Source organism: Ovis aries, chromosome 11 (genome assembly GCF_016772045.2).
Source record: "Ovis aries strain OAR_USU_Benz2616 breed Rambouillet chromosome 11, ARS-UI_Ramb_v3.0, whole genome shotgun sequence".
Taxonomy (NCBI): domain Eukaryota; kingdom Metazoa; phylum Chordata; class Mammalia; order Artiodactyla; family Bovidae; genus Ovis; species Ovis aries.
The window spans coordinates 47,740,833-47,765,916 of NC_056064.1; the positions used below are offsets into that span (position 1 = coordinate 47,740,833).

Genomic DNA, 25,084 nt, shown 5'->3' on the forward strand with positions numbered 1-25,084 from the left:
GCACTTGTTGTGTTACTGCTAAATGCCCAGGCAATGCAGACAAGACTGGAAGGCTTAGTGGTTTTCTAACATGTGACAGTCAACAACATTCTCCTTTCTTTGTCCTCTCAGTCACAGGAGAGACAATGGTGTCTTAACTTTAGTGGAAGACTTTGGGGGAGAAGCCTATTAATAGGGCTCTAAAAATAGAAAACATTCTATAAACAACTGGTGGGAATTAGGAGGGGGGTCCAGTGGTTAGGACTCCATGCTTTTGCTGCCAAGGGCATGGGTCTGATTCTCAGTTGGGGAACTAAGATCCTGCAAACCGTGTAGCGAGGCCAAGAAACAAAACCAACTCCAAAACCAAAACCTGCTAACAATTACAGGGAAGCCTGGTGTGCTGCAGTCCAGGGAATCACAAAGAGCTGGACACGAATTAGCAACTAAACAACAAAAGGATTATTGTCAGTGCCAACTCTTTTAAGGGAAAAGCATTTCAGTGCTGACTTTTACTGAACAAGAAGGACATTCCTATGGGCTTATACTCTTGTAGGGAAACCCCAGAAAAGTAAAGGCGGCACTCTGAGACTTTTGTCAATTAGTTTAATATATGTCCATAGGTAGTTCATATTAATGCTTAAATTACAAAATTAGCTGCCATGGTCCAAATGTGTAGAACTTTAAGAAAGCTTTTATTAATCAAAAGATAGCTAAGCATATCAACTTTGATTTCTAAAACGCAGGTTAAAGTTTTGTAAAACAAGGCTAATTTGAGAATTATATAGCATTAAGTAATTCAACTTTATCTTATTTTTGTTATCTTTAATAACTTAATTTCATGAACTGTTAAAAAATATATTTCATTTGCATCTCCCAGCTTACACATTTCTGCACTGACCTAGAGAAAAACCCATGTGGAGAGTTTCCATGCAGTTAAAAAGGCGGCAGCACATGCTGTTTTCACAGCAACTTGTTATTGCCTTGGAACACACTGGCACATAAAGCATCAACAAAAAATACCCACCCACCCCTCTCCCACAAAAAACCCAACCCTTTCCCAGCCCCAGCAAAAATTACCTGGTATAAGCAGTGACTTAAAAAAATGCTTTCTCAGTAGGAAGCATTTATAAAATGCAGAGATCTGAACAAGCTAAATGCTCGTGCAGAACAGATGGGCCTCTCCCCCGAGAGTTCCTTCCTCAAGAGGCAGGAAGAACTCTCTGTAGTTTAGGAAAGCTCATGTTAAAAAGTATGCATATTCATGGCTACTTCTTTGAAGAAATATACCCAGCCTCAACTGTGGAAGAGATAAAAGCAGAAGGAGAAGCACAGGGCCACAGCCATAACAGAGTACAGAGCTTCTCCATGAACATCCGACAGGCTGCAGCAACCAAGGAGAACGTTTGTTGACTTCACGCAGACCACTGATCTCACCGAGGCGAAGCAGGTAATTTTTCATGCATTTGTTACTCGAGAAAACATACAGCCACTTAAAATACAGCATTCACATTGTCATGAGCTCATTGTATCAGGTAAGGAGAAAACCGTGCTCCTAGAAGTTTCCATGTACACGTAAGTATCCTAAAGCCTACAGATCTCCTAGATACTGTCATAAGCACCTCCCACCTATAAACATATACTGAACTAGACTGCTGAGTCCCTGAAATTTCAATACCACATACAGTGTTCTAAATTTTATTTTTTTCACAAGTTTAATGTAGACACAGAAGAGAACACCAAGAAATGTTTATTGTGTAATTCCAATTGTTATTTGTGGAATTGTGGTTTATAGTCAATCTTCATTGCCATTTCAACTGCCTAGCTTAAACAAAAAAGCAACAATCTAATGATATATCTATAAATTTCATGATATTTCTTCAAATCTCAAGCACTAAAAGTACTGATGATTCATGTTGTAATTTTAAAATGTTTTAAAACTACAGATTTCATATATCATTCCTTTTATAAAATAATCAAAATAATTTGATTATCTGGAAGAAAATGAGTGAAACAGACTCCTTCCAATGTATCTATAACCTCTGTAAAACTCTAAGCCAAAACAGAACAGGTGATGAAATAAATAAACTCTCAGTCACTGGGAAACTTTAAGATGAGAAATGAACTGGTAGCTTTTGTTTCCTGTGAATTTTGAACTTAAAGGTGGCATTAGGACTTAGCTCTCTGGGATGGCTATTACATGGCTTTCACTTTGATTTGTTTCATCTTCATTTGCTTCTTCTCCAATTTCTTTTGCTCACGCCTCAAAGCAGCTTCCTAAAGAGAAAGAGGGAATCCAAACTAAGATTTAAGTACTTGTTTAAAAAAAAAAAATCAGAACTGAATACTGCCTATACTGTTTAGGCTAACACCACAAATAACATTTCAGAAGACAGTTATAAGAATTGCTAATATGTATGTTGGTTAATGAAAACTTAACTTGAAGTAAAGGTAACTAAAATCTTTAGAGGGAAATTAGTTATTTTGATTTTTCCCAAATACAAGAAACAGTAGCCCAACTTTCATCTTAACATATGTATCTGCAAAGGATTTGTATGTCAGTTCAAAAAACCTTAAGACCTTGTTTGATCAGGTTATTAATTATAAATCTCTTCTTATTAGCATAGCCTTTACACCTAAGCCCAACACCTTTCAATCCATAATGTCTGATTGAGAATTTTTATCACATTTTTATTTAGGAATTAGGAGTCTGCTTGAGCGTGTGCTCAGTCACTTCAGTCGTGTCTGACTCTTTGTGACCCCATGGACTGTAGCCTGCCGGGCTCCTCTGTCCATGAGAGTTCCTAGGCAAGAATATTGGAGTGTGCCGCCATGCCCTTCTCCAGGGGATCGTCCTGACCAGGGACTGAACCGCTATCTCTGGAGTCTCCTGCACTGGCAGGTAGGCTCTTTACCACCAGCGCCACCTGGGAAGTCCCAATATCTGTGTATATGTTTCTCTACATTTTTCAAATTAAATATGGAACAAAACAAGCAAATCTCCACCAGCAGTGGCAAAAAAGTCAAGGTCATATGTATACATGAGCCATTCAAGCCAGAAATTCATTACAGAATATTTTTTTTTGGGGGGGGGGAAGGGGGTAAGCTCCTTTCCCATTTAATTCATTGGATCTTCTCATAAGATAACTAGGCCTAGATATTACAAAGTGGTGGTTCTAAAAAAAATACATGGTTTATACCTACAAGCAACTTACAATCTGACTTAAGTTCTGGGCCCCCCTTTTTCTTAAGCCTATTAATAGTTTCAAACCCTAGAAATATTTGGAGAACTTTTTTTTTTCATAGAAAAATGAAAGGCATTATCTATTAATGAGTCCATGTAGATTCTTCCTGTGTATCTATTAAAAAGCCAATTATATTTATAAAGAAGATTGCACAAACACAGAGCTCTATTTTCAGGGGAAAAATATCCATCAACTAAACCAAACCAAATCAAACAAAAAATGTTAAGAATAGGTAGGATGAGAGGAGGCCTGTGGTATTCTGGTTACTTCGCTCAACGGCATGACTCTCCTTGGCAACTAGAGTACCATATGAGGGCTCACTTTTTCTTGGCAGCTTGCCTCCTCCACTTCCAAGTATTTTCTTCAATCCTTGAGGTTATTCGCATTAAAATTTGCATTTCTCAGTACTCTGTTTTTCTCTTTCTTTGACTAGCATTTATAAGGTTTAAAATTTTACAGCTGGACTATGGCATCTTAATTCACAAAATATGAGAACATGCTAATGTTTGAAACACAACATTCCACAACCTAAAAACAGACGTTTCTCCAAAGAGGACATAAGATGGCCAATAAATACATGAAAAGATACCCAACATCACTCATTATTAGAGAAATGCAAACAAAACCACAGTGACGCATCACCTCACACTGGTCAAAATGGCCATCATGAAAAAATCTACAGACAATAAACGCTGGAGAGGGTGTGGAGAAAAGGGAACCCTCACATACTGGTGGTGGGAATGTAGAATGATACAGTCACTATGGAGAACAGTATGCAGATTCCTCAAAAATCTAGGAATAAAACCACCATATGACCCAGCAATCCCACTACTAGGCATATACCCTTAGAAAACCATAACTGAAAAAAAAATATGTACCCCAATGTTCATTGCAGCAGTATTTACAATAGCTAGTACGTGGAAGCAACCTAGATGTCCATTAACAGATGAATGGATAAAGAAATTATGGGACATATATACAATGAAGTATTACTCAGCCATAAAAAGGAAAGCATTTGAGTCAGTTCTAGTGAGGTAGATGAACCTAGAGCCTGTTATACAGACAGAAGTCAGAAAAAAAAAGAATTTCATATATTAACACACATGTATGGAATCTAGAAATATAGTACTGACAAACCTATTTTCAGGGCTGGAATAGAGACACAGACAGAGAACAGGCTGTGGACACAGCAGGGTAAGGAGAGGGTGGGGAAAATTCAGAGAGTAGCCCTGAAACACATGCATTATCGCATGTAAACCAGGCAGCTAGTGGGGAGTCGCTGTATAACACAGGGTGCTGAGGGGGGCACTGTGACATCCTGGAGAGGTGCGACGGGGTGACGGAGGCTCAAGAGGGAGGGGACACACGGATACTTCTGGCTGATTTGTGGTGGTGTATGGAAGAAGCCAACATGATATTGTAAAACAATCATCCTCCAATTAAACATAAATTTTTTAAAAATCCTAAAACAAAAGCAACTCTTAAGTTTGAGATTCTGTGTACAAAATAAAAAAATACAAAGAAAAAATATTAGAATTCTCTAATCTATAATCAAAATAGAAATTTTATAAAACAAGTTTATTTGGACTGTAGGTGCATGTGTTGGCTTTTATTAAAAGGCCTAATTTCTTTCTACCTCAGTACGTGTTTGGCCTGAAAGATAATAGTGGAACTTTCAGAAAGGGCTTGTGCTGGGAACAGAATAATTCGTATCATTCACCAGGATCGAGACTCAATCTAACACGGTTTGAACAGGGAAGATTATTCCTCCTTTTTTTTTTAATATTGCTAACTGTCCCAAATGTTGAGAAAATGCTAAGCCTGTGCACATTCCTACACAGAATCACATTTCACAGCCAAGATGGCACCAAGGTTTTACCCCAGCGATAAGAAAAGTCTGTCTTACCTCCAGCCTGCGCTGCTTCTCGGGATCCTCCTCATTCATGATTCGCTCCTTCTCGGCTCTTTTCTTCTCCTCCCGCCGGGACTGGGCTGCTTCCTGCCTCTGCACGTGTGTCAGCTTCAAGAAGTTCTCCTCCACTCGAGCTCGGTTCTTGTCTGCTTTTTGTTTGCCCTTTCCCCAGGAAACAAAGCAATTCATCAGAAATCCATTTCAGTCCAGCAGAAACAAAATCCCATGCAGTATTCTTTCATAAAACCACTCCCACCGAGCAGTTTCAAGCCAGCTAGCAAAGATAAAATCACTGAAATAAGCAAAAGATGACCCCCTCCTCCCTGCTGCCCCCCAACAGTGGGAGGGAAACAACAAAAAGAGGCTCCAACTTATAATAAAAATAAAGTCTTACTTCTCTGTTGAGTCGGAACTTTTTGGCTTTATCAATAGAATAAATCACCATGTTCATCAGGGGTAGTAAAGCCTCCATATCCTTTGGGTAAGTGTTACCTGAGCCAGGCACTGGAAAACAAAACCATTTTCCTTTTGAGTTAATGGCAGCATTCAAACTTCTGGTATTAACTTTTTCTTTTTATATTAATAGGCTCCTTTCTCCAAGTTTCTTAGCTAAAATGCAGCAGCAAATAGAAATTAAAATATATACAAGGATCTCTTATTGAAGAAACCTAATAACCAAGATGCTGGTATGGGGTTAGTTTTATTGTAGTTTTTTATTGCTATCTTTTAGAAAGAAGCCATATTCTCTGTAAGAACACTTACCATTAAATGTAAACAATAGTGTCCTCTTAGTATCAGGCAGCTTTAAAGGCTGACCCTCCCTGTCATAAAAGAAAAGGCTATTTAGAAAGAACATAAGAGAGAGACTTTCCATGCACATAAGTCACACAGTTCACTTAGATGAACAGATACCTGCAAATAATCAGCATAGTATTTGTCTTGGCATCCCCAAGTCAAATACAATCTCAGAGCCTGAAGGAGCTTTACAGGTCATCTGGTCCTCTTGTCTATCTGATGGATGCCTTCCCAAGTGATCTTTATTCTATCCTTGAACACCTCCAGTGATGTCCCCTCCAGGCAGGATATATTTCATCTCACCTGGGGAGCCAGAAATGAGCCTATATTTAAGTGTGAGGCCCATATTTTAAAACCTTTTTATTTTGATGGATTTTAAGTTTTATTTCCAACTCTTTATCTTCCTATAATGAAGGCTATTTTTTTGAGTCAGGATCAGAATAAATTTAGAAATAATCTACTATAGCATATAATAATTCATTTCTGACTCACCAAAGATTCCTCTTGTAATCTTTGATTTTCAACCTTCCATACCCCACCCCATAAAAGATGCTCCATGAATCCACAATGTGATACTTTGCCCACAGTATTATTACTGAGTTGAGCAAGGTAAGGATGATATAATACTATCTAGAGGCATAAGCAATTTTGATTATCTTCGTGATTTTGATACAAAACTAAAATCCAAACTGGCTTTTTTAACTGTACTCAACTCCACAGTCCTTAGCCAAAAATTTAGGTCAGAACCAATTCTACACCAAGGGTAAACTTAAATGTGCTCTCCTGAGACCAGATGTGAAATCAAACATCAAATTTAAGTCCTGAATATGTATGTCTGAACAATGTTTTTATAAAGCCAGAAACTTTACAAGCATTAAAGGTGTCTGATAATATACTAGAAAGAATATAGTCACTCAACCATTAAAGAAGGAAGCCAGGAAAGGCCATGAATTACAAAATGCTTACATTTGCAATCAATCAAACACAAGTCAGACATCACAGATTCACATCATAAATTAAGAAAAAAACAAAACACCCTAGACTGTAAAAGACAGAGATTACTAGTTGTATTTTCTTAGTACCAGCCAGTCTGTAAGACTCCCCTTTACCTCACTGAGTGGGTGGTGCGTACGTGCAGAGACACATGCAGACAGAGGGGGCTTATTCGATTGTTTCCCATAGGTTTTCAATTACCTTCACGATGCATACAGTCAAAGCAAGGAAAACTCATTTGGGAAGGGTAATTGCAGAAGCACCTTGCAGGTATTTCAACACAGAAAGCTAGTGAAGAAAACTGATCAATATTTTTATCTCATACGTACTCTTGCAGAATTTTTGGACCAGAGAACTGGTCTGAAAAATGAATGGATTCAATCTTGTCAGCATAGTGTGTAAGAAAGTGAAGCATCTGAAATAAAGAAAAGGAAATTATTTTTTTTAAAGTAGGCTTGATACAACTCCCTTTTTTCATTAAGATATTCATTCTTTAATCCTCCTTACTTTTGCACGATGTCATGAAGCCTAAAGCTTTACAATGAAACTAGTACCTTTTTTAGTCACACCAGTGATCAAAAGTCTTCCTACTGAGCAACTGAAAATTCATCCAAAATAACGTTCAAAATACAAATGAAAAAAGCAACCATACCCCACCCCACCCCAAAAAAACAAAGAAAAATACAAAAGAAAGCATGAACATAAAATCTAAACTATTTTCAGGGATTCTTCACAACCATATTACCCAGAACTTACATTTAGAACTGTCTTTTAGCTATCATATTTTTACGATAGTAAGATGTGCTGCTACCATATATGACCAAGAGAAAAAAAATAGTTTATTTCTTTCTTTATTTGGCTGTGTCAAGTCTTAATTGCTGCATGCAGGATCTTTAGTTCTGGCGTGTGGGATCTAGTTCCCTGACCAGGGACTGAAGTCAGGCCCCCTGGGGATTGGGAGCACAAAGTCAGCCACTGGACCACCAGGGAAATCCCTATACCCATTTTCTATTCTAACTGAAACTTAAAAAAAAAAAAACAACTAAATGACATGGTGCTAAGGATGAAAGTTGTAGTTCTTTTCCAAAAAGCCTGAATGCCATTAGCAATCCTAGGGACAACTGATTCTTGGTTTACAGAGAACTTCTTGGCTAATAAAATTGCCTTTTTGACAAGTGAGTCTAGTGTTTAAGGAAGGTATTTTAATGGTTGTGTGGGAAAGGAAGATAAAATGGTGAATCTGTACAGTGTAACTTTCAGGGAGACTGCCCTGCACATGGCCAAGGTCTGCAAATGTATGTTTCTATTGTCTTTACCTTTGTGTCCATCATTCCATCTGTGACTTCTCCCATCTCTGACAGGATGGCCAAGGAGTCAGGCAGTCCATACTTCGCTCCTGACTTGGGTTTGTCACTACAAAACTCACTCTAGAGGAAAAAGCGGTTGAAAGTAAGACACGATATTTTATTATGCACAGGAACTTCTTTTCTCAAGAGAATAGGTACTGACCTGTTTCAAAGTGATACAACTGGTCAAGTCATATAATTATCTTATGCCCTGAAGTTGAACTTTTATGTAATAAAGGACACCGTTTCTATATATTGTTTGAGTTAGAAGAACCTGACATACCAGATCTTGCATCTCTTTCTGTAGTCGCACCAAGGCTTTCCGAGTACCAACAGCAAACACGTAGGTATCCATGTCTTCATCATTCATAGTTACTTTTATTTGCTTAAAAAAAAAACACAAAAAACCCCTCACCTATTAGGTTCTATGATAGGCAGATTTCTAAGAGAGCCTCCAAGATTACTGCCGACTGCCACATCCTCCCTGTGAACATGAGCAGGACTTGGGAATGTGGTATTATTGCTCCCATGATATTGTGTTACTTGGAAGATGGTCCCTAATCAGCTGACTGAGTTAATCAAAAGGGACACCGCCCCCCACCCCAGGTGGACTGACATAACCAAGGGAGTCCTCAGAAGGGACTGGGCCCTACTGAAAGAAAGAGTCAAAGTGTGAAAGGGCAATGAAGCGGGACAGGGAGGTGGACGGGAGGGAGGGGTGGGAGTCGGACAGACCACACGGCAAGTGCCTGAGAAAGGCCTCGAGGAGCTAAGAATGGTTCCCAGCAACAACTAGCAGGAAAATGGGAACCTACAACCACAGGGAGCTGAATTCTGCCAAAGCCTGAATGGCCCTGGGAAGAGGGGCCTAAGCTCCAGATGCAAGGCAGCTCTGTGCATTACCCCACCCCCATACCTTGCCCCACGCCTCTCTTCCATTTGGCTGTCCCTGAACTTCATCCTTTACAATAAACTGGTAAGTGTAAAGTGTTTTCCGGAGTTCTGTGAGCTATTCTGGCAAATTATTGACTCTGAGGGGAAGGCTGTGGGAACTCTATAGATTTATAGCTGGGCAATCAGATGTCTAGTGGCCTGGGACCTATGAAGTGTGGGCAATCTTGTGGGTCTGAGACCTTTAACTTGTAGGTCTGGCACTAACTCCAGGCAGACAGTATCAGAACTGAACTGAATTGCTGGCCACCCCGCTGGCATCCGGAGAGTCAGAGAACAGGTTGCTAGCCCTGGAAGCCAGCCACTCCCCAGAAGCAAGTTACACAGGTTTTAACGCTCTACCCTGGACCAGAGAGAGAGAGTTATAAGCCTGGAGAGTCTGGTATGATAAAACATGGTCCCATTTCTTTTATTAGCTCTTCAAAAGTTTAGCTCAAAATATACCAGGGAAATGTTAACAGAAGGAGATATGGCAAAGATCTGACAAGACGCCAGTTGCTAAAGAAAAGGTTTTCTACCCTTTGATCACTGAGGGGAAACTACACAAAGTAACATCTTAAGCAGAACTGTCCTGATAAAAGGGCTTAAAAATACAAAGAACTTCTTGTTTGCTGAGGTTGTTTATCATTGCAGGGGGAAAAATAAAAAAACAAAACCAACAAAAAACGGTAAAAGGCTGCCTGGCTCAGAGGAAAAGCAAAGATTAAATCTACCTCAGGAAAGAACTAAAACTGATTACCACAACACAATAATGAATAATTTCTATGAAAAAGATGCTGACGATGCAGCAAAACTTCCTCCTTCGAGTTTCAATTGATGAGGCTCTAAAAATGTGTGGATTAAATCATCTGTGGCCATATTAGAAAAATAATATAACAAACAGTTTTGCAACACAAAAAAGAGAGCTTTTAAATAGCAATTGAGTTTCAGCCAATAAAAATATACAAAATATTGTATATTACTGATACAGCCCTTATTAACCAGATATTATTTGTAGCTCCTGGGTCACCCCCACATCCCCAGTTGCAGCTAGGTGCACACTGAGTGGAACATGATCTGTCTAAACAGAAAATGTTCCATTTTGGAGGGGACAAACGACACGAGTTGTCACAAAGTCCAGGTATAATCCAGGCAAGAAATGGAACAAGCTCTAAGACATGAAGACGCCAATCTGTACAGAGAAAACCAGGGGACGGATACCTACCACTTGATCACTCACTGGCCTCATCATCCGGGCCAGGACATTCAGCAAGTCCTGCCTCTTGAGGAACTAGAAAACAAGAAAAAAGAAACCCAAGACAACAATTGCAACTTCTACTTGCTATAAGGAACAGACCTTAGAAGGGAACTCACATGCTTTATGGAATACACGCTACATTAGCCAGTCAGTAAAAAGACAATACTTAGTTATCTGCTTGCATGGCGTGCGCGATCTTAGCTCCCTGACCAGGGACTGAACCCAGGCCCCCTGCAGTGGAAGCGCAGAGCCCTAACCACCAGACCACCAGGTAATTCCCCAAAGACGATTTTTAGATCTCATTTTAAGTTCCCCACTTACCCTCAGCTGGATAAGCATCCCCTCACAGCACACCCGGCCAGAACACCACAGGTTGTAAATGTGCTCATTCTCCTGGTTCAGCTTTCCTGTGCTGGTGGCTTCCTTGTTGGTTCCATCATCCCCTGGGGGTAAAACCACTTACCATGATCCGTTGGAAATGTTGGGCCTAATCACCACACTCTCTTCTACTCTGACCCCAACGTGACGGTAACTTTAGGTGAGCAATACTTTGCTATCTTATAGAACTCTACTTTACACATAGATTACAAGAGATGGGCATTATTCCTGTCACTTCTTATTGTCACCATTCAAAAATTAAGGACTCTAGTATTACTTGTGTGTCCTTATCAGTTAATGACATCCAGCTTGGAGTATAAATATCTCAAGAATAGGTACAAAATGGAACAAAGTCAATTTAAGTGTCTGCCAAAAGTTTTTTAAAAAGAAAGAACCAAAACAAAATCTATGTACTAAATAAAAATATTAACTAGTCAGCACTCTCTCATTCTGTCTCTTTTCAGTTAACTTTATCCAAGTTTGCTTTTTTAGCAGCAAAATAAAAGCGGTATTAAGAGTTGTATTTTAGAGCTAGTGTGTGTTAAAGTGTTAAGTCACTCAGTGGTGTCCGACTCTTTGTGACCCCATGGACTACAGCCCACCCCACCAAGCTCCTCTGTCCACGGAATTCTCCAGGCAAGAATACTGGAGTGGGTTGCCATTTCCTTCTCGAATTTTAGAACTAGAGAAAGCTAAAATTCTAGTCATTTCCTCTCTTCATTTAATTCATTAAGTGTACCAAAAAATGTATCCAACCTTACAAGGTAAAGCAGACTAATACACCAACTAAAAACATATCAGAGGAAGTGAAGACATTAAAAGCTGCTTATATTTTTCCTAATTTTCAGGTCAAGAAGTACTGAAAGAGTATACTATTGTGGAAAGCATGGATTTTGGAAGAAGGTAGACTAGGTTCTCATGGCTGCAACTGAATAGCTTAGACAAGTTTTAACATCTCTGGACTTCAGTTCCCTCTTTAGGAAAATAGAAACTATATCCAAGTGAAAATTTTGTTCTCAAGATTGAATAAGAAACAATTTATGTATGCAAAGCACTCAGGAAACATAGTACACAGTCCCACTAAAGAGCAGAAGAGAGGGAGACTTGCTCACTATCAAAGGGAAACGAAGTGTTTAAAGCCAAACAAAGGTGGGGTGAGTTCACCTCATCCCCTACTCCACACAATGCAGGGCTTCCTCTAAGGCACTCCAGCATACACCTCTGCATGCATGCATGCTAAGTATACTTCTGCAGTGGATCTCAAACCAAAGTGCCGAAAACCTGAAGGAATTCTGAAGGACTTCTAAAAGATGAATTGAAAGCATTTCACAAGCTACCAAATATGTCAAAACTCTGCTGTTGGCTAGATTTTTATCAACTTGTTTTGATAACACTGATTACCTCAATTGTATCGGAAGCTGCATAGCAAATGATGAATAATGAAAGAGGAGAAAACTATTTCATAAATGCAATGTATTCATTATGCAAAATCTAACAAAAAAGGGATCCTTGAGAGTGGGGAAAAAAGCATCCTCTTCACAGTGCAGGAAAGCAGTTAGATGCTGATTCTGAGAAGCAGCAGCAGTTCTTACTGCGTAGTTTTCCAGCAGGTGGCTAGACCTACATTAGCTTAACTTACCTACTAAGGTAAAGTTGCTCTCCAAAAGCTCCCTGTGAGTGTTAAACCAGGCCTGAGCAAGGCGACTGTTTTTATTCTTCCCGATGATATAATTCATGATGTAGGCAAGCAGACCAGTCACCATCAAAATCTCTAGATAATAACTCTCCCAGCTGTTCTGGAGGTGTGCAGGAACCTGAGGAAGGACAGTCATGCCATTCAACGTTGCCTGAGGCTTTGAAGGACAAAGCTAACTCAAGGGATGAAGGAGAAGGAGACTACCCGTACGTGGAAGTGGACACTTTAGATAACTGTCACTGAATATGGTTATACTTTGAAAAATGGCCCATTTTGGTGTTCTAGGTCGTTTTTGGAAAAGATTCTTTAAGGAAATCTGAGGATAATCAAATGAGATGAAAAGCTGGAAACCCCTCTTGATTCTGAGCCCCATCCCCCAAATAAACCCAAAGTCTATCCTCTTCATTCCTTGGTAGATAAAACTAGGAAGGCTAACATAAAAACCGCAGGGGTTGCTTCTCTATGTGCACAGTGTTATCAGAGGAACTGATGTCAAACTCTCTCATGGCTCCCAGGATTACATCGATGCCAGCTGCATGTCACTAATTTTATTTCTGAGATTAATGACAGCAAGAGATTTTGTTTGTCAGTTTTGGATTCAAATCTATATACCTACATCAACAATTGTTATTGGGTCTTTACTTTTGCTAGAAGAAGTATCTGGTTTGTCTTCATAACCTTCAAATTCTTCATCATCATATGGTTCACTCTCGGTATCTCCCTCCTACAAAAACGAGGCACAATCTGTTTCCCCCATAAATGTCACGAGCCATTTTATCTCATTTTTACAGGCACCATTTGTAGAGGAAAACAGAACATGAAAACAGCAAGCACAGGACACAGAGATACGACATATTTTAAACAAATGACAACTCTCCATGCATTTGAACCCTGGGTTCTAAATGACACAACTTCCACCCACCCACACACCAATACACATCTAGCCCACTCCTTCCCTGCTTTCCATAGAGGAGAAAAATACAATTCATTCTTTGTTGAATATAAAAGGTGGCAGCGAACCACAAACATTTAGAAGAGCTCCACCTGCTGAATAAAAATGAACACACAGAGAGTAAAGGTCTCCCTAAGTGCTAGTTACACCATGTCCCATCCTTCTCATTTCCCGAGAAATCAGTGAAAAAGCAGCTTTACCTGGGTATCTGCATCTTCAAAGTCTCCTTCTTGGCTTTCATCCTGCCCTTCCAACTCCACAGTGGTCTCATCTTCATCATCTTCAGTGGTGATCACCCGTTGAGGAGATTCAGTGGCAGAATCTTCCGCAACATCCTCAAATTCAGCAAAGTCATTATCATCATACTCTACGATGTCTTCCTCATCCTCAAAATCATCAAACTTGGCTTCAGAGACACTCCCAAATATCAAAAGGACGACACAGAAAGCATGGAAGCCTTTCATTGCACCTTAAAAATGAGTCAAAAAAAAAAAAAAAGACAAAACCAAAAAACCCTGAATAGACTGCTTTTCTACATATACTGATCACATTTTGTAAACAGTTAAAAAATAAATCTAAGATTCTGCCACTTTTCTTATTGAATACTACTCATTTCAGATAGTATTATATAAACAACAATAAGGTGAGGCTCAAGAGGCCTGGGTTCTAGTCTGGGCTCTCTCATTAGTTATCTGTAAAATCTTGGACAAGTCATTTAATTCCTTTAGGTTGCGTTTCCATTTGTGCTGTGTATTTAGGAAGCATTTTTTTTTTTTTGAGTGCCTATAAAAAGTTTTACATAGAAACTGGGAAGAGGAATAATAAAAGAATGAGATGCAACTATTTATTAGTTGTAATAAAAATAATACATAAATAGAAAAGCTCTTCAGCATTAAATCAACTTTATACGTGCAAATCATCATCACCAACAAAGCAAATGTTTAAGACACAAAGTACTACGCATTATCCTACAGGCTTTACGAAGAGCAACTAATTTAATCCTCTTAACAACCCTCTGAAGGAAGTAGCTTTATTAACAGGCCCATTTCATATAATGAAATCTGACTGGCAACAAAATGTGCCAAATGATATGAAAATATTAAGGATAACGAAATCATCTTACCAAATGTGTAAGGTTTTACAAAAAAGGGGAGTGCATGTGAGACAGAGTTTGAATAGTAGCTAAATTTTAACCACCAAATCTATTCAGGCTGTATTTCTAGCCCTCCTCTCTTTTTATCTAAATACCAGCCCTACATCACCAAACGTCTAACAGACACATCCATTTTGATGCCTTACAAACTTTTTCTGTATAGTATAATAAATATCAGGTAGTAAATATCATAGGCTTTGTGGGCCATATACCTATCTCTGTTTCGTATTCTTTAAAAAAAAAAAAAAAAAACCTTTAAAAATGCAAAAACAATTCTTAGTTTGCAGACTGTACAGACAGCCTGCCTCTCAGGCTGCATTCTGACCCTGCCCAAAAGTCATCTCAACATCAACAGGTACTTGAATTTCTCTATTTTGATATTAGTATCAGTCCCATATTTCTAGTTCTTACTTGTTGAAAAGAGCAAGATACCTAATTTTTCATCTTCTTTTCCATTTGAAATCTAACCAGTCACCAAATTCTGGTGTTTCTTTCTTAGATTCCCAAAGCCACCATGATAACCCAAGTTATCACCACCTACTCAAGAAGTACAGTATTATTCTAAATGGTCTTCCCTGTCTCAACTCTCTCCCTACTTCTCTCTAAAAGCTACCATTATTCTTCTCAGACATGACTATTGTTTTATAAGGATTCAATAACCAATGAAGGCTAACCAGTTCCTGTAGAATAACATAAAAACCCCTCTGGCTTTCACTGCTTTTCATAAAATACTCCTACCAAAGCAAATCAAACATACTGTCAATGAGCACATCACTGTTTCAGATGCTATGCCAAGAGAATCTAGCTTTAAGGATACGTGTTACAGCATGACAGGAAAAATCTAAAACTGGTTAAATCATGCATATGTACAAAAACAAGCTTACTTTTTGTTCATTAATGAATGAAGTTAGAATCCAACCCATGTTGTTTTAGAAGCAAATACTCAAACAAAAAGGTCTGGAAGGTTACACATACATCTACATACAAAGAGTAGTTATTATGCATGATAGGAGTATGGGCATTCTGCATGATTTTTCTATTTTTCTAATTTTTCTATGATGTTTTTGTAATAAAATGTTCTTTACAAAATAAAAGGATAGTTCTCACACTCAAGAAAAGGCACTGTAATGTGAGGAACAGCTATAGTACAGAGGCAGGAAGCAGCACATTTTAGAAGTCTGGAATGACAGAACATTGGGTTTGCAGACCCAAATGGGATAAAGGAGGCTAAACAGGCCAGCACAGGCCAGATCTTGATGATGTTGCTGTTTAGTGGCTAAGTTATGTCTGAGTCTCTTGCGACCTCATGGACTGTAGTCCACCAGGCTTCTCCCACCATGGGATTTCCCAGGCAAGAATACTGGAGTGAGTTGTCATTCCCTTTTCCAGGGGATCTTCTAACCTGGGGAATGAACCTGAGTCTCTTGTGTTGGCAGGCCAATTCTTTACCACTGAGCCACCAGGAAAGCCCAAGAACATGATGGTTCTTATTTAAACACCACACTAAGACATGTGGATAATGAGAATCAACTAAAGGGTTTAAGTAACAGAGTGCCACAATCAGATCTGCAATGTAACCCTGACAGCTCATACACAATCAGAGAAGGGCACCTTAGGCGGGAAAAACTGGAAGTGGCTGAGACAGACCGAAGATAAAACATGACTGAACTGGCAGTGCTATTGGGAATGAACAAGAAAATAGATTTGACAGGTATTTAAAAACTGTATTTGTCAACATAAAGGGACTGAACATAAAGAATGTGGGAGAAGAAGATCCTGGGTGATTCCAAGTTTTGGCTTGATTAACAGCTGGACAAAGTCGTCCTTGAGATAAAGAACAACAAAGGAGGGGGAAAAAATGGGGGGAAAACAATAAATTAAATTTAGTACCAGCTGAAAGATTTGGAGTATTTTCAAGCAGTATGTTAGATGATTAACATTTCTCTCTTAAAATTGTCACAACCTCAAAAGGTATTATAACTTATTTTACAAAAGAAGAAAAAGAAGCAGTTTGAAATATAAGCCTGGAGTTCAGGCTATGAGCCTAAATTGGAAATAAGATGGTATGAGAATGGATCAGATCCCCAGGGAGTATGAAGAGTTAGGTTAAAAAAAAAAAAAAAAAGGCCCAAACATCTTGAAACAAATCATAACAGCTAAAAGGTGGGCGTCGTAGGGAGAATTAGAATGGGAAACTAAGGTATGGATGGAGAAAAAGAGACTTTGGTTCAAGTGCTATCGTGTTACAGAAGCCAAAGGAGAAACACATCTCAGGAAACAGAGGCTGGTTTCAATTGCTGCAGAAAGTTCAAGTAAAATATGGACCAAAAATTTCCAAATGTTAACGAGGAAGTCACGATTGGCAACTGCAAGGAAGTGGTGCAGGATGCAGGGAGCTGAGCACTGAGTGAATGGGTGGTAAAACGGAGTACAGACTAATCTCTCAAGCTGCTCTGGCATTGTGAATATTCTGTATCTCATATTTACAACATCATAAATTCATAAAGGAAATTGGTTCACTATCAAAGACTATTGCCCAATACCCTCCAACTCATGGCTGCTCAAGCAATAGTCTTAGAATCGGACGAAGTTCATAAATTTTGAAAGGCACCAATGATTTGAGAAATGCTACCAAGGAGAGGTCAATATTCTATCCTTTCCAACATTTGATCTTTGAGGTTAGCACCAGGGGACATTTTACAAGAAAACACAGATGCCTTCTTGACAACAGTCTCGAAGAGGTTTGCGCTGTGTCTCCACACACTCTTCAGCTTCATGGGCAAAAGTGGAAAAAGTATGAAAAGGAGCACCTCTGGAGTAAGATTTGCTTTAACAAATCAGCTCTGGGCTTCCCTGGTGGCTCAGTGGTAAAGAATCCACCTGCCAATGCAGGAGACATGGGTTCAGTCCCTGATCTGGGAAGGTCCCACATGCCTTGGAGTAACTAAGCCAGTGCGGCACCACTACGGAGCCTGTGATCTAGAGCCTGGGAACTGCAACTACTGAAGCCCACAGGTCCTAGAGCCTCTGCTTGGCAACAAAAGAAGCCACTGCAATGAGAAGCCCAAGCACCACAAGCAGAGAAAAGCCCTCCCAGTATCGAAGACCCAGCAGAGCCAAAAATAAATAAATAAATAAAATTAAAAGCAAAACAAAACATCAGCTCTACCATTTGCCAGCTGTACGATCTTGGGCAAACTACTTAAATCCCTGTTTCCCAGGTACAAAAAAAGGAGGTCCATTCACTCCATGCCTCGTAGGGCTACAGTGGATGTGACAGGAGATGGGCGCTTGGCACACGTAAGGCCCTCAACAAATAGCAGTTCCTACTACTTCCTTCCACTGTGCCTTATGAACGCCCTGTGAGATGTAAAAATACTTCATCTTTAGTATTCCCTTTTAGATCGGTGTTTGAAACTTTTTGAAATAGAGAAGCTGTATTACAGGTTAACATTGGCACAGTCAGCCTGCCTGCCTGCCTGCCAAAAGGTCTGTGAATTTCCACTGAGAATGTTTACACCACAGAAGCACTTCTAAGATAACTCAGCACTGTAACAGAGCCCCTTTAAGGGTATTTAGGTTAAAATTATCCAAGCCATCTGTGCCTTGGCCTTCAGTCGCAGAAGTCTCTCCGCAGGCACCTGTCAACTCATTTCTCAAATGCACAAACCCTGCCGGAGGAGCAGACCCAAGACTCCCTGGACAGGCCACACCGGCACTGACAAGTCCTGTCTGATTTCTTCTCCTAGCTTATTCCGCAATCTCAGCGGTTGGTTTAGTCGCTAAGTCATGTTCGACTCTTTGCAACCCCACGGACTGTAGCGCCAAGCCCCTCGCCCATTGCATTTCCCAGGCAAGAATACTGGAGTGGGCTGTGGTTGGGTCAGGACTTAAAAACGAAAGATGAGTGTTAAGTGTGGAAATCACTCCTTGTTGGCATTTTAGAGTGGGCCTTTCCGACAATGGCCAGACCCTAAAGCTTCTGGAGATCATGGAGACATTCCAGCCTGTCTCCTTCCACACGCTGGATAAAAATGTCTTATGTTAGAAACCTGCAGAGAAGATTCACCACCGAGGTTGCTGCTTCTGTCTGTCAAACCAGCTGGGTCTAATCTCTCCCCAACGCGGAGAATTAGTTCTCTGCTCCATTATTCTTGCTGCCCGCTCCAACTTTGCTCTGCGGGTTGGCATTTGCTCAGAGTTCTGGAAGTTGCCCAAAACCGTTAAAGCCATCCCGAAGAGAACTCCCAACAGAAAACAGGGATTTGGGGTGGACAAAGTTTGGTATGTTCTTAAGAAAATCGGGAAAGGCGAGAAGGCGCGAGGATCGAAGCATGTCACCTAAAGGCTGGACTTAGGGGCTGGACTGGGAACAGGGACCCGGGTAGGCCACGCAACTCAGCGTCACCGCTCGGCCCGGCCAGGCCCCACCGACCAGCGCGTCACGGCCCGCGCCCTACCTGCACTGGGGGCTAGAACCCGGCCCGCTGCTCCTGCGGCCGCCGCCTCTATCCCGCTAGCCTCTGGTCCCGGCCACCGCCTGCAGGGTCAACGCGACTTCACTGCCCCGACGCCTCTAGGACACAGCCTGACCAGGCAGCTCAGTCACGCCGCGCCACTCTTCACGTAGCCTCCGCCAGCCGTTACGTAGAATGCGTGAGGCCTGCCCGCGCCTGCGCGCGGCACGGGGCCGGGACACAGCCCTGGGGACTGCGCGAAACCGCCTGCTCCCCCCCAAGATGAGGCGAGGTGGGGCGGCCGGGAGAATTACATAAGCACCGCCCCTGGGCCGGAGCTGCCGGCGCCTATCCCAGTGCTCTCCGCTAGGGTTCAGTCTAGTTGTCATCACGCTGAACCCCTGCTCCGGAAGTTAAAAGTCACCATGCTCTACAAGACCACGTGTCCAGGGGCACGGGGAGAAATGTCGCCCAGGTCGTATTTGCTAAGGAGCAGAGTTTAGGGAATCGGCAATTTCATGTGCATGTGTTTTCCAATCGAGCCCCTTTTGGGGGATTTTTTTTTGGCGGCTCCCTGCCACTACTACTTTTCTTCACTCCCAGACCCACTCCCTATACGGGCCATGAACACTCCTCACTCAGAAGCAATGGCTGTAAGAGTCTGAGGGGTCTGTGCGGTATCCGGGAGCCTTAAGGCCCAGAGCCCGCGGCGCCTTCCGGGAGCCGTAGACCAGGCTCCGCCCTTCGCCCGCGCTTTCCGCACTGCGCATGTCCGGTTTTGTTCCCCTCCCCCCTCCGTCAGCAACGGGCCAAGAGGCGGTGGCGGCGGCGCCGGCGGCGGCGGCAGCGAAGGGGGCGGAGAGGGAGGAGCGCGGCGGGACGGGGCCTGGACCGCGCGTACTTCGGGCCGTGAGGTTCTCTCCGAGTCAGCGGTAGCAACAGCTGCCTCTGCAGCCACAGCAGCAGGTTTGCGTGAGGTGGGTCTGGACGCGGGGCCGTAACCCCTTGGGGGCACCACAGGCAACTGCGGGGCCTAGTGAGGGCCAGGGAACCGCGGCCTCTCTTAACAAAGAGTCGGCGGAGCTTCCAGGAAGCCGAGGCGCAGGGGCCCGGGGAGGGGTAGGAGTGCGGGACTGAAGACTCGAGGAGCCTTTCGAAGCCTCGTCGCCCTCCTACGGCTCCCGCTTCTCCCACAACTCTTAATGAGGCCCAGTTGGCGGCTTTACGGAGGCGGCGATCGCCCGTCCGGGAAGCGATTTGCAGGGTGCTGGGCTCCGGGAGGCATAGGCACGGGGAGGATTCTGACCCGAGCCAGCAGCAGTTAACAGATGCTAGTTTCCAGATCGGGGGACCTTCCAGGCCAAAGTTGCCAAATCTGAAGACAGTGAAAGGCATAGTCTGTGATCTTTGTGTAGCTTTGAGTGTATCTGTGACTAGCATCAGCCTCCTCACAAAACTTTTCTGCTGCCTGCTAAAGAGCCTTTCTGATGTGGGTAAATAATTTATATGGAGTTGCAAGCTTAGGGCACCAATAATATAAGGAAGAAAGATCATACTTGTCGAGACTTCGGGGGAATCGTAGCTTTCTTATCACCTTAGCGGAAGCTTTGCCCCCTCACCCCTTTGGGCGGTCATTCAGATTCCTCTGGCTTCCCATACATTTTGGTTTTTTGTGAATGATCTTTGTATATATCTATTTTCTGTATACACACCACCGAACTCCTAAAGAGCAGAGATTCTGTTTTAATTCGCTTTAACTTTCCAGAGCCAAGCCCAGTGGAAGGTCTTTCATACCAAAATTCATGTTGAGACTTTAAGTGGTTAAGGAAAAAAAATGTATGTTGTATTTTCCTGTACCCAGAAGAGACATACTCTGGCCTAATATGCAGTTCATTCACCCAAGAAATATTTTTGTTGATAACTTCTGTGTGCCTGTTCCCTACCTGTGTGCTTGATTTGTGACCCGACCCTCCTGAAACATTGTAGTGAGGGGAAGAGAGAAAACAAATATGTAAATTATACTGTAAGTTAGAAGATGATTAATGCCTTAGGTGAAAAAAAAAAAATAAAGCTGAAGAGAGGAATGGGGAGATGTTGCATTTTTAAACAGCATGGTCAGGGAAGTGTTTACAGACAAGCTGATGTTTAAGCAGACTAGATAAGGAGGTGAGGGAGTGAGCCCAGCTAGTTTCTGGAAGAATGATCCTTCCAGGCAGAGGAACCAGCAAGTATAAAGACCTTGAAGAGGACAATGCTGGCTTGTTAGAGGAACAGTTAGAAGACCAGCATGCTTGGAGTACTGTGAGCAAAAGGAGGAATTATTAGGAGATAAGGTCAGGGAGGGGAACAAGGCGTTGCAGGGAGCACCAGACAACCAGGACCTTTTAGGCTGTTGTGAAGATTTCATTTTTATTCTGCCTGAGATGGAAACTGAGAGTTTTGAGCAGGGGAATGGTAAAATCTGACTTACACTGTTAATAATTTAGTGCAGTTTGTGGAAGAGTACAGTTCTTTATGTTTTAGTTTTTATCACATCTTTATGTAATCAGCTCTTAGTTTCTTTAAGCCAGCAGAGGGAAAAGAGATGCTTCCAAAACAAGTGTAATCTAGCATTTACTTATTTTGGCTTTAGAAGAATGTGTTGGAATTCTTGGGTTTTGTACAAATTCTTGGTAAAGAGTCAGATTTATAGTGTGTGAGTTATTCTCAAGGCAGATTGTTAGATAGAGTAGACGGTGATCAACTGTCACTAGAAATCTTTCTCGTACTCCAAAAACACAATGATAACGAAAAAGTAACATTTTATAATCATTAGTTTTTAGTCCACTATTCTTAAAGTCATTTGGATCTTATTTTCCACTATTTCTCAAAACATAAACTAGCCAAATTATCTTCCTTGTGTTCCTACACTTATTCTAATTTCCTAGACTTTGCTGTTTCTAGCTTTCCTCCTTGCATCATGCTTCTCTACTCAGCTTATATCTTTCTGTGTTAAAAAAAAAAAAAAAAACAACTTAATCTTCTGGGTTCTAGCTCTCTTTTGAAGCCTGTCCCCATTTGTCAACTTGTAGTGATCTCTGACATCTTCAGTGTCATGTGGCACCAAGGTATGGAATCTCTAAGTCGAAAGAAACTTGAGAAGTCTTAACTTGATATTCTGCATTAACCAATGGAGAGATTGATTTCTGGAAAGAAAAAAAAAAATGATAAAACATGACAGCTAGTACGCATTGTGCACCATTTGCCAAGCTTTGTTCCAGGTGTATTTTTGTGTGTGAATTCAGTTTTTCACACCAACCCTATGAAGTAGGTGATAGTCTCACCATCTTATAGATGAGGAAAGTAAGGCCAGAGAAGCTGAATAACTTCCATGAAGTTCGCATCAAGTTAGCTGGCAAAGCCAGTGTTTAAACGTAGGCAGCTTGGCTCCACGGTCTGTGCTGCTTTACTGTGCTGTTAAGATTTTCTACTAAATCACATTTTAGTGCCTAAAACAGTACCAAGCAGGTATTGATACTTTATGCTGTCTTTAATTTTTCTGGTTGGCCAAGTTGTGAATCTCCCTAGGTCTCCTATACGTTGAGTAAACATGAATGATGAGTGTATTCTCTGGAAAACAGAAGAGGAAAAAAAAAAAAAAAAAGAATAAGCCATAGAGTTTGTAACATGCAGCTGGAGAGAGAAAAAAAGAACACAAATAGTTTTGAATAGATGTTGGGTGTTTTAAGACTAGGAGTTTAATGAAGGAAGTGGCTTTTCTCTGGGAAATCATATTCATGTCATAGTTCTAGGAGTTGGTATTTGAGATGGGGGTTGAAGGATAGGACTTTGGCAGATAGATAAAATGAGAGATCTGGTGGGAACAGAATGCAGGGAGAAGGAAGAGCATTCACCAGAGTGCACGTAAAGCACATTGCCACAGCGGAGAGTCTCATTCCAGCCTGCTTGAGTGACTGGAGAGCTGTTGAAGGGAATGACAGGATCAGAAGTGTGTGGCCAGAAGGTGAGGGGTCAGGGTCTGGAGAAACCCCGAAAGAGGTTTGAGTGCTCACCTCCTTGAGTGTGACTTTCCCTAGTTCCAAAATATTAACAAACACCTGCCTAAAGAGGTGGGAATTCTTATTTTCTCTTATTGCTATTTATTTCTGACCCACTGTTACTTCATTTAATACTTTACCTCATAGGGCTATTTCCCTCACTTCTTGTAGGTTAAGGAAGGGAGAGATGTTATCCCTCAGTACCGGGCACAAAACAGAAAGTGATTATTGGTCTACATAAAACATGTTTGTTATTTCTAAGACCCAACTCACATTGCTCTCTTTAAAGCAAATGCTCATACATTTTGCGTATGGTTTTATTAGCTAAATCTTTTCGAAGTAAATGTTTTATTTTTAAAAAGCACTATTTTTTAAAGAGAAAAAATGTAACTGAAATTTCACAAGTATATTTGCATTTTAGAGTAGAAGCTGAGGTCTGGACAGCATCATTCTCCCTCATAAACCAGATAAAATAACAGTCTGAAAATACGTGTGTGGTTGAATTCTGATTCTTTGATTTTCAAGGTTTTTTTTTTTAACTATTGTAAAATAACACATGAAAAATCGAAACCATTCTCAAGTGGGCAGTTCACAGACGTTAAGCACATCCATTGTTTCGCTACCATCTGCACCATAGTGTCCACAGAACTTCTTTCACGTTAGAAAACTGAAACTCTCCCCCCATTAAGCAGTAACTCCCCATCCTCTCTCCTCCTAATTCCTGGCAGCCACCCTTCTACTTTGCCTCTGAGTTTGACTAAGTACCTCATGTAAGAGGAATCATACCATATTTGTCCTTTTGTGACTGGCTTCTTTCTCTTATTTATTTCTGGCTGGACTAGGTCTTCGTTGCTGTGTCCAGGCTTTCTCTGGTTTCTCTGATAGCGAGGGCTACTCCAGTTGAGGTGTGTGGGTTTCTCACTGCGATGGCTTCTCTTGTTGCAGTTCCCAGGCGCTAGGCACAAGGGCCTAGTGGCCTCAGGGCATGTGGAATCTTCCCGGACCTGGGATCGAACTTGCGTCCCCTGCACTTGCTGGTGGATTCTTATCCTCTGTACCACCAGGGAAGTCCAGCTTATTTCCTTAACTTGACGTCCTTAAGTCTCATCCACGTTGTAGCATGTGTCGGAATTTTCTTCCTTTTTAAGTCTGAGTACTATTGCTATATATTTATCTTGCCACATTTAGTTTATTCATCCATCTGTAGACACTTGGGTTGCTTCCACCTTTTGTCTTGTGAATAATGCTACTTGGAACATGGGTGTAACAAATGTCTGTCCCTGTTTTCAATTCTTTTGGGTATGTACTCAGGGGAGGAAATGCTGTATCATATAGTTCTATGGTTAGTTTTGTAAGAAGCCACTGTAAAGGGAGCTTTGAGAAGACCCATGAATGGTGGACTACATTAATAATATCCTCACTATGTTTTGACTTCCTTATTAACTATTGAGTAGATTTCTCTTCTCTAGTGTTTGCCTAGAGAATGCAAATTACTTTTCATAGACTTATAACCTAAGCAGAGGAGGGCTCATTAAAAAAAAAAAAAGATAAAACCAAATAGAGATTAGGTTGGCCATCTTGTGCTTCTTATATCTGCTACAGTCCCTCAGACCTCTGATTGTTGAGGACCCATAGCCATACACATGGACTAATAGTAGGAAAACTGTTCAAGAAAGTAAAAATCAGTGGTGTCTGAGGATGACCTGCTCAGATTTCATCAGGACAGCTGGTTGGCTACATAAGCAAGGCTTGTAATAACAGGAAATGATGGGTGTCACAGATACTGGGATGAAGTTTGAAGAACCTGATATTTATCCATTCAAGGAAAAATTTTTGAGTACTGTATACACCAGGCACTAAAGGTACTATGTTGGACAAAACAAGAAAGTCCTTGCCCACATGGCGCTGACATTCTAGTCAGTGGGCTGCAGAAAGCACAGTTGTTTGGCATTG

The 25,084-nt window shown here is 41.3% G+C and overlaps 2 protein-coding genes across 3 annotated transcripts in view; one reads left to right on the top strand and one right to left on the bottom strand.

Moving 5' to 3' along the window:
- Nucleotides 1-571: 571 nt before the first annotated feature.
- CCDC47 (coiled-coil domain containing 47) lies at nucleotides 572-19,282 on the bottom strand. Of its 2 annotated transcripts, none has more exons than XM_004013020.6 (13): nucleotides 19,098-19,282; nucleotides 13,685-13,953; nucleotides 13,149-13,256; nucleotides 12,476-12,650; nucleotides 10,780-10,901; nucleotides 10,426-10,491; nucleotides 8,554-8,655; nucleotides 8,241-8,351; nucleotides 7,254-7,339; nucleotides 5,899-5,957; nucleotides 5,531-5,640; nucleotides 5,131-5,298; nucleotides 572-2,256 (listed from the first exon to the last, which is right to left on the bottom strand). In XM_004013020.6, exons 2-13 carry the CDS (start codon nucleotides 13,946-13,948, stop codon nucleotides 2,176-2,178), a joined length of 1,452 nt encoding a protein of 483 aa, XP_004013069.1. In that variant the 5' UTR covers nucleotides 13,949-13,953; nucleotides 19,098-19,282; the 3' UTR covers nucleotides 572-2,175. The 2 variants fall into 2 exon arrangements, with proteins under 2 accessions (XP_004013069.1, XP_060251754.1); XM_060395771.1 differs by having other exon boundaries at nucleotides 10,780-10,916.
- Nucleotides 19,283-19,928: 646 nt separating this feature from the next.
- Nucleotides 19,929-25,084, top strand: part of DDX42 (DEAD-box helicase 42) — a 34,943-nt gene continuing 29,787 nt past the window's right edge. The window contains exon 1 of the mRNA XM_012186311.5: nucleotides 19,929-20,071. The gene's annotated coding sequence lies outside the window, so the exon portion shown is untranslated. The remainder of the gene's footprint in view (nucleotides 20,072-25,084) is intronic.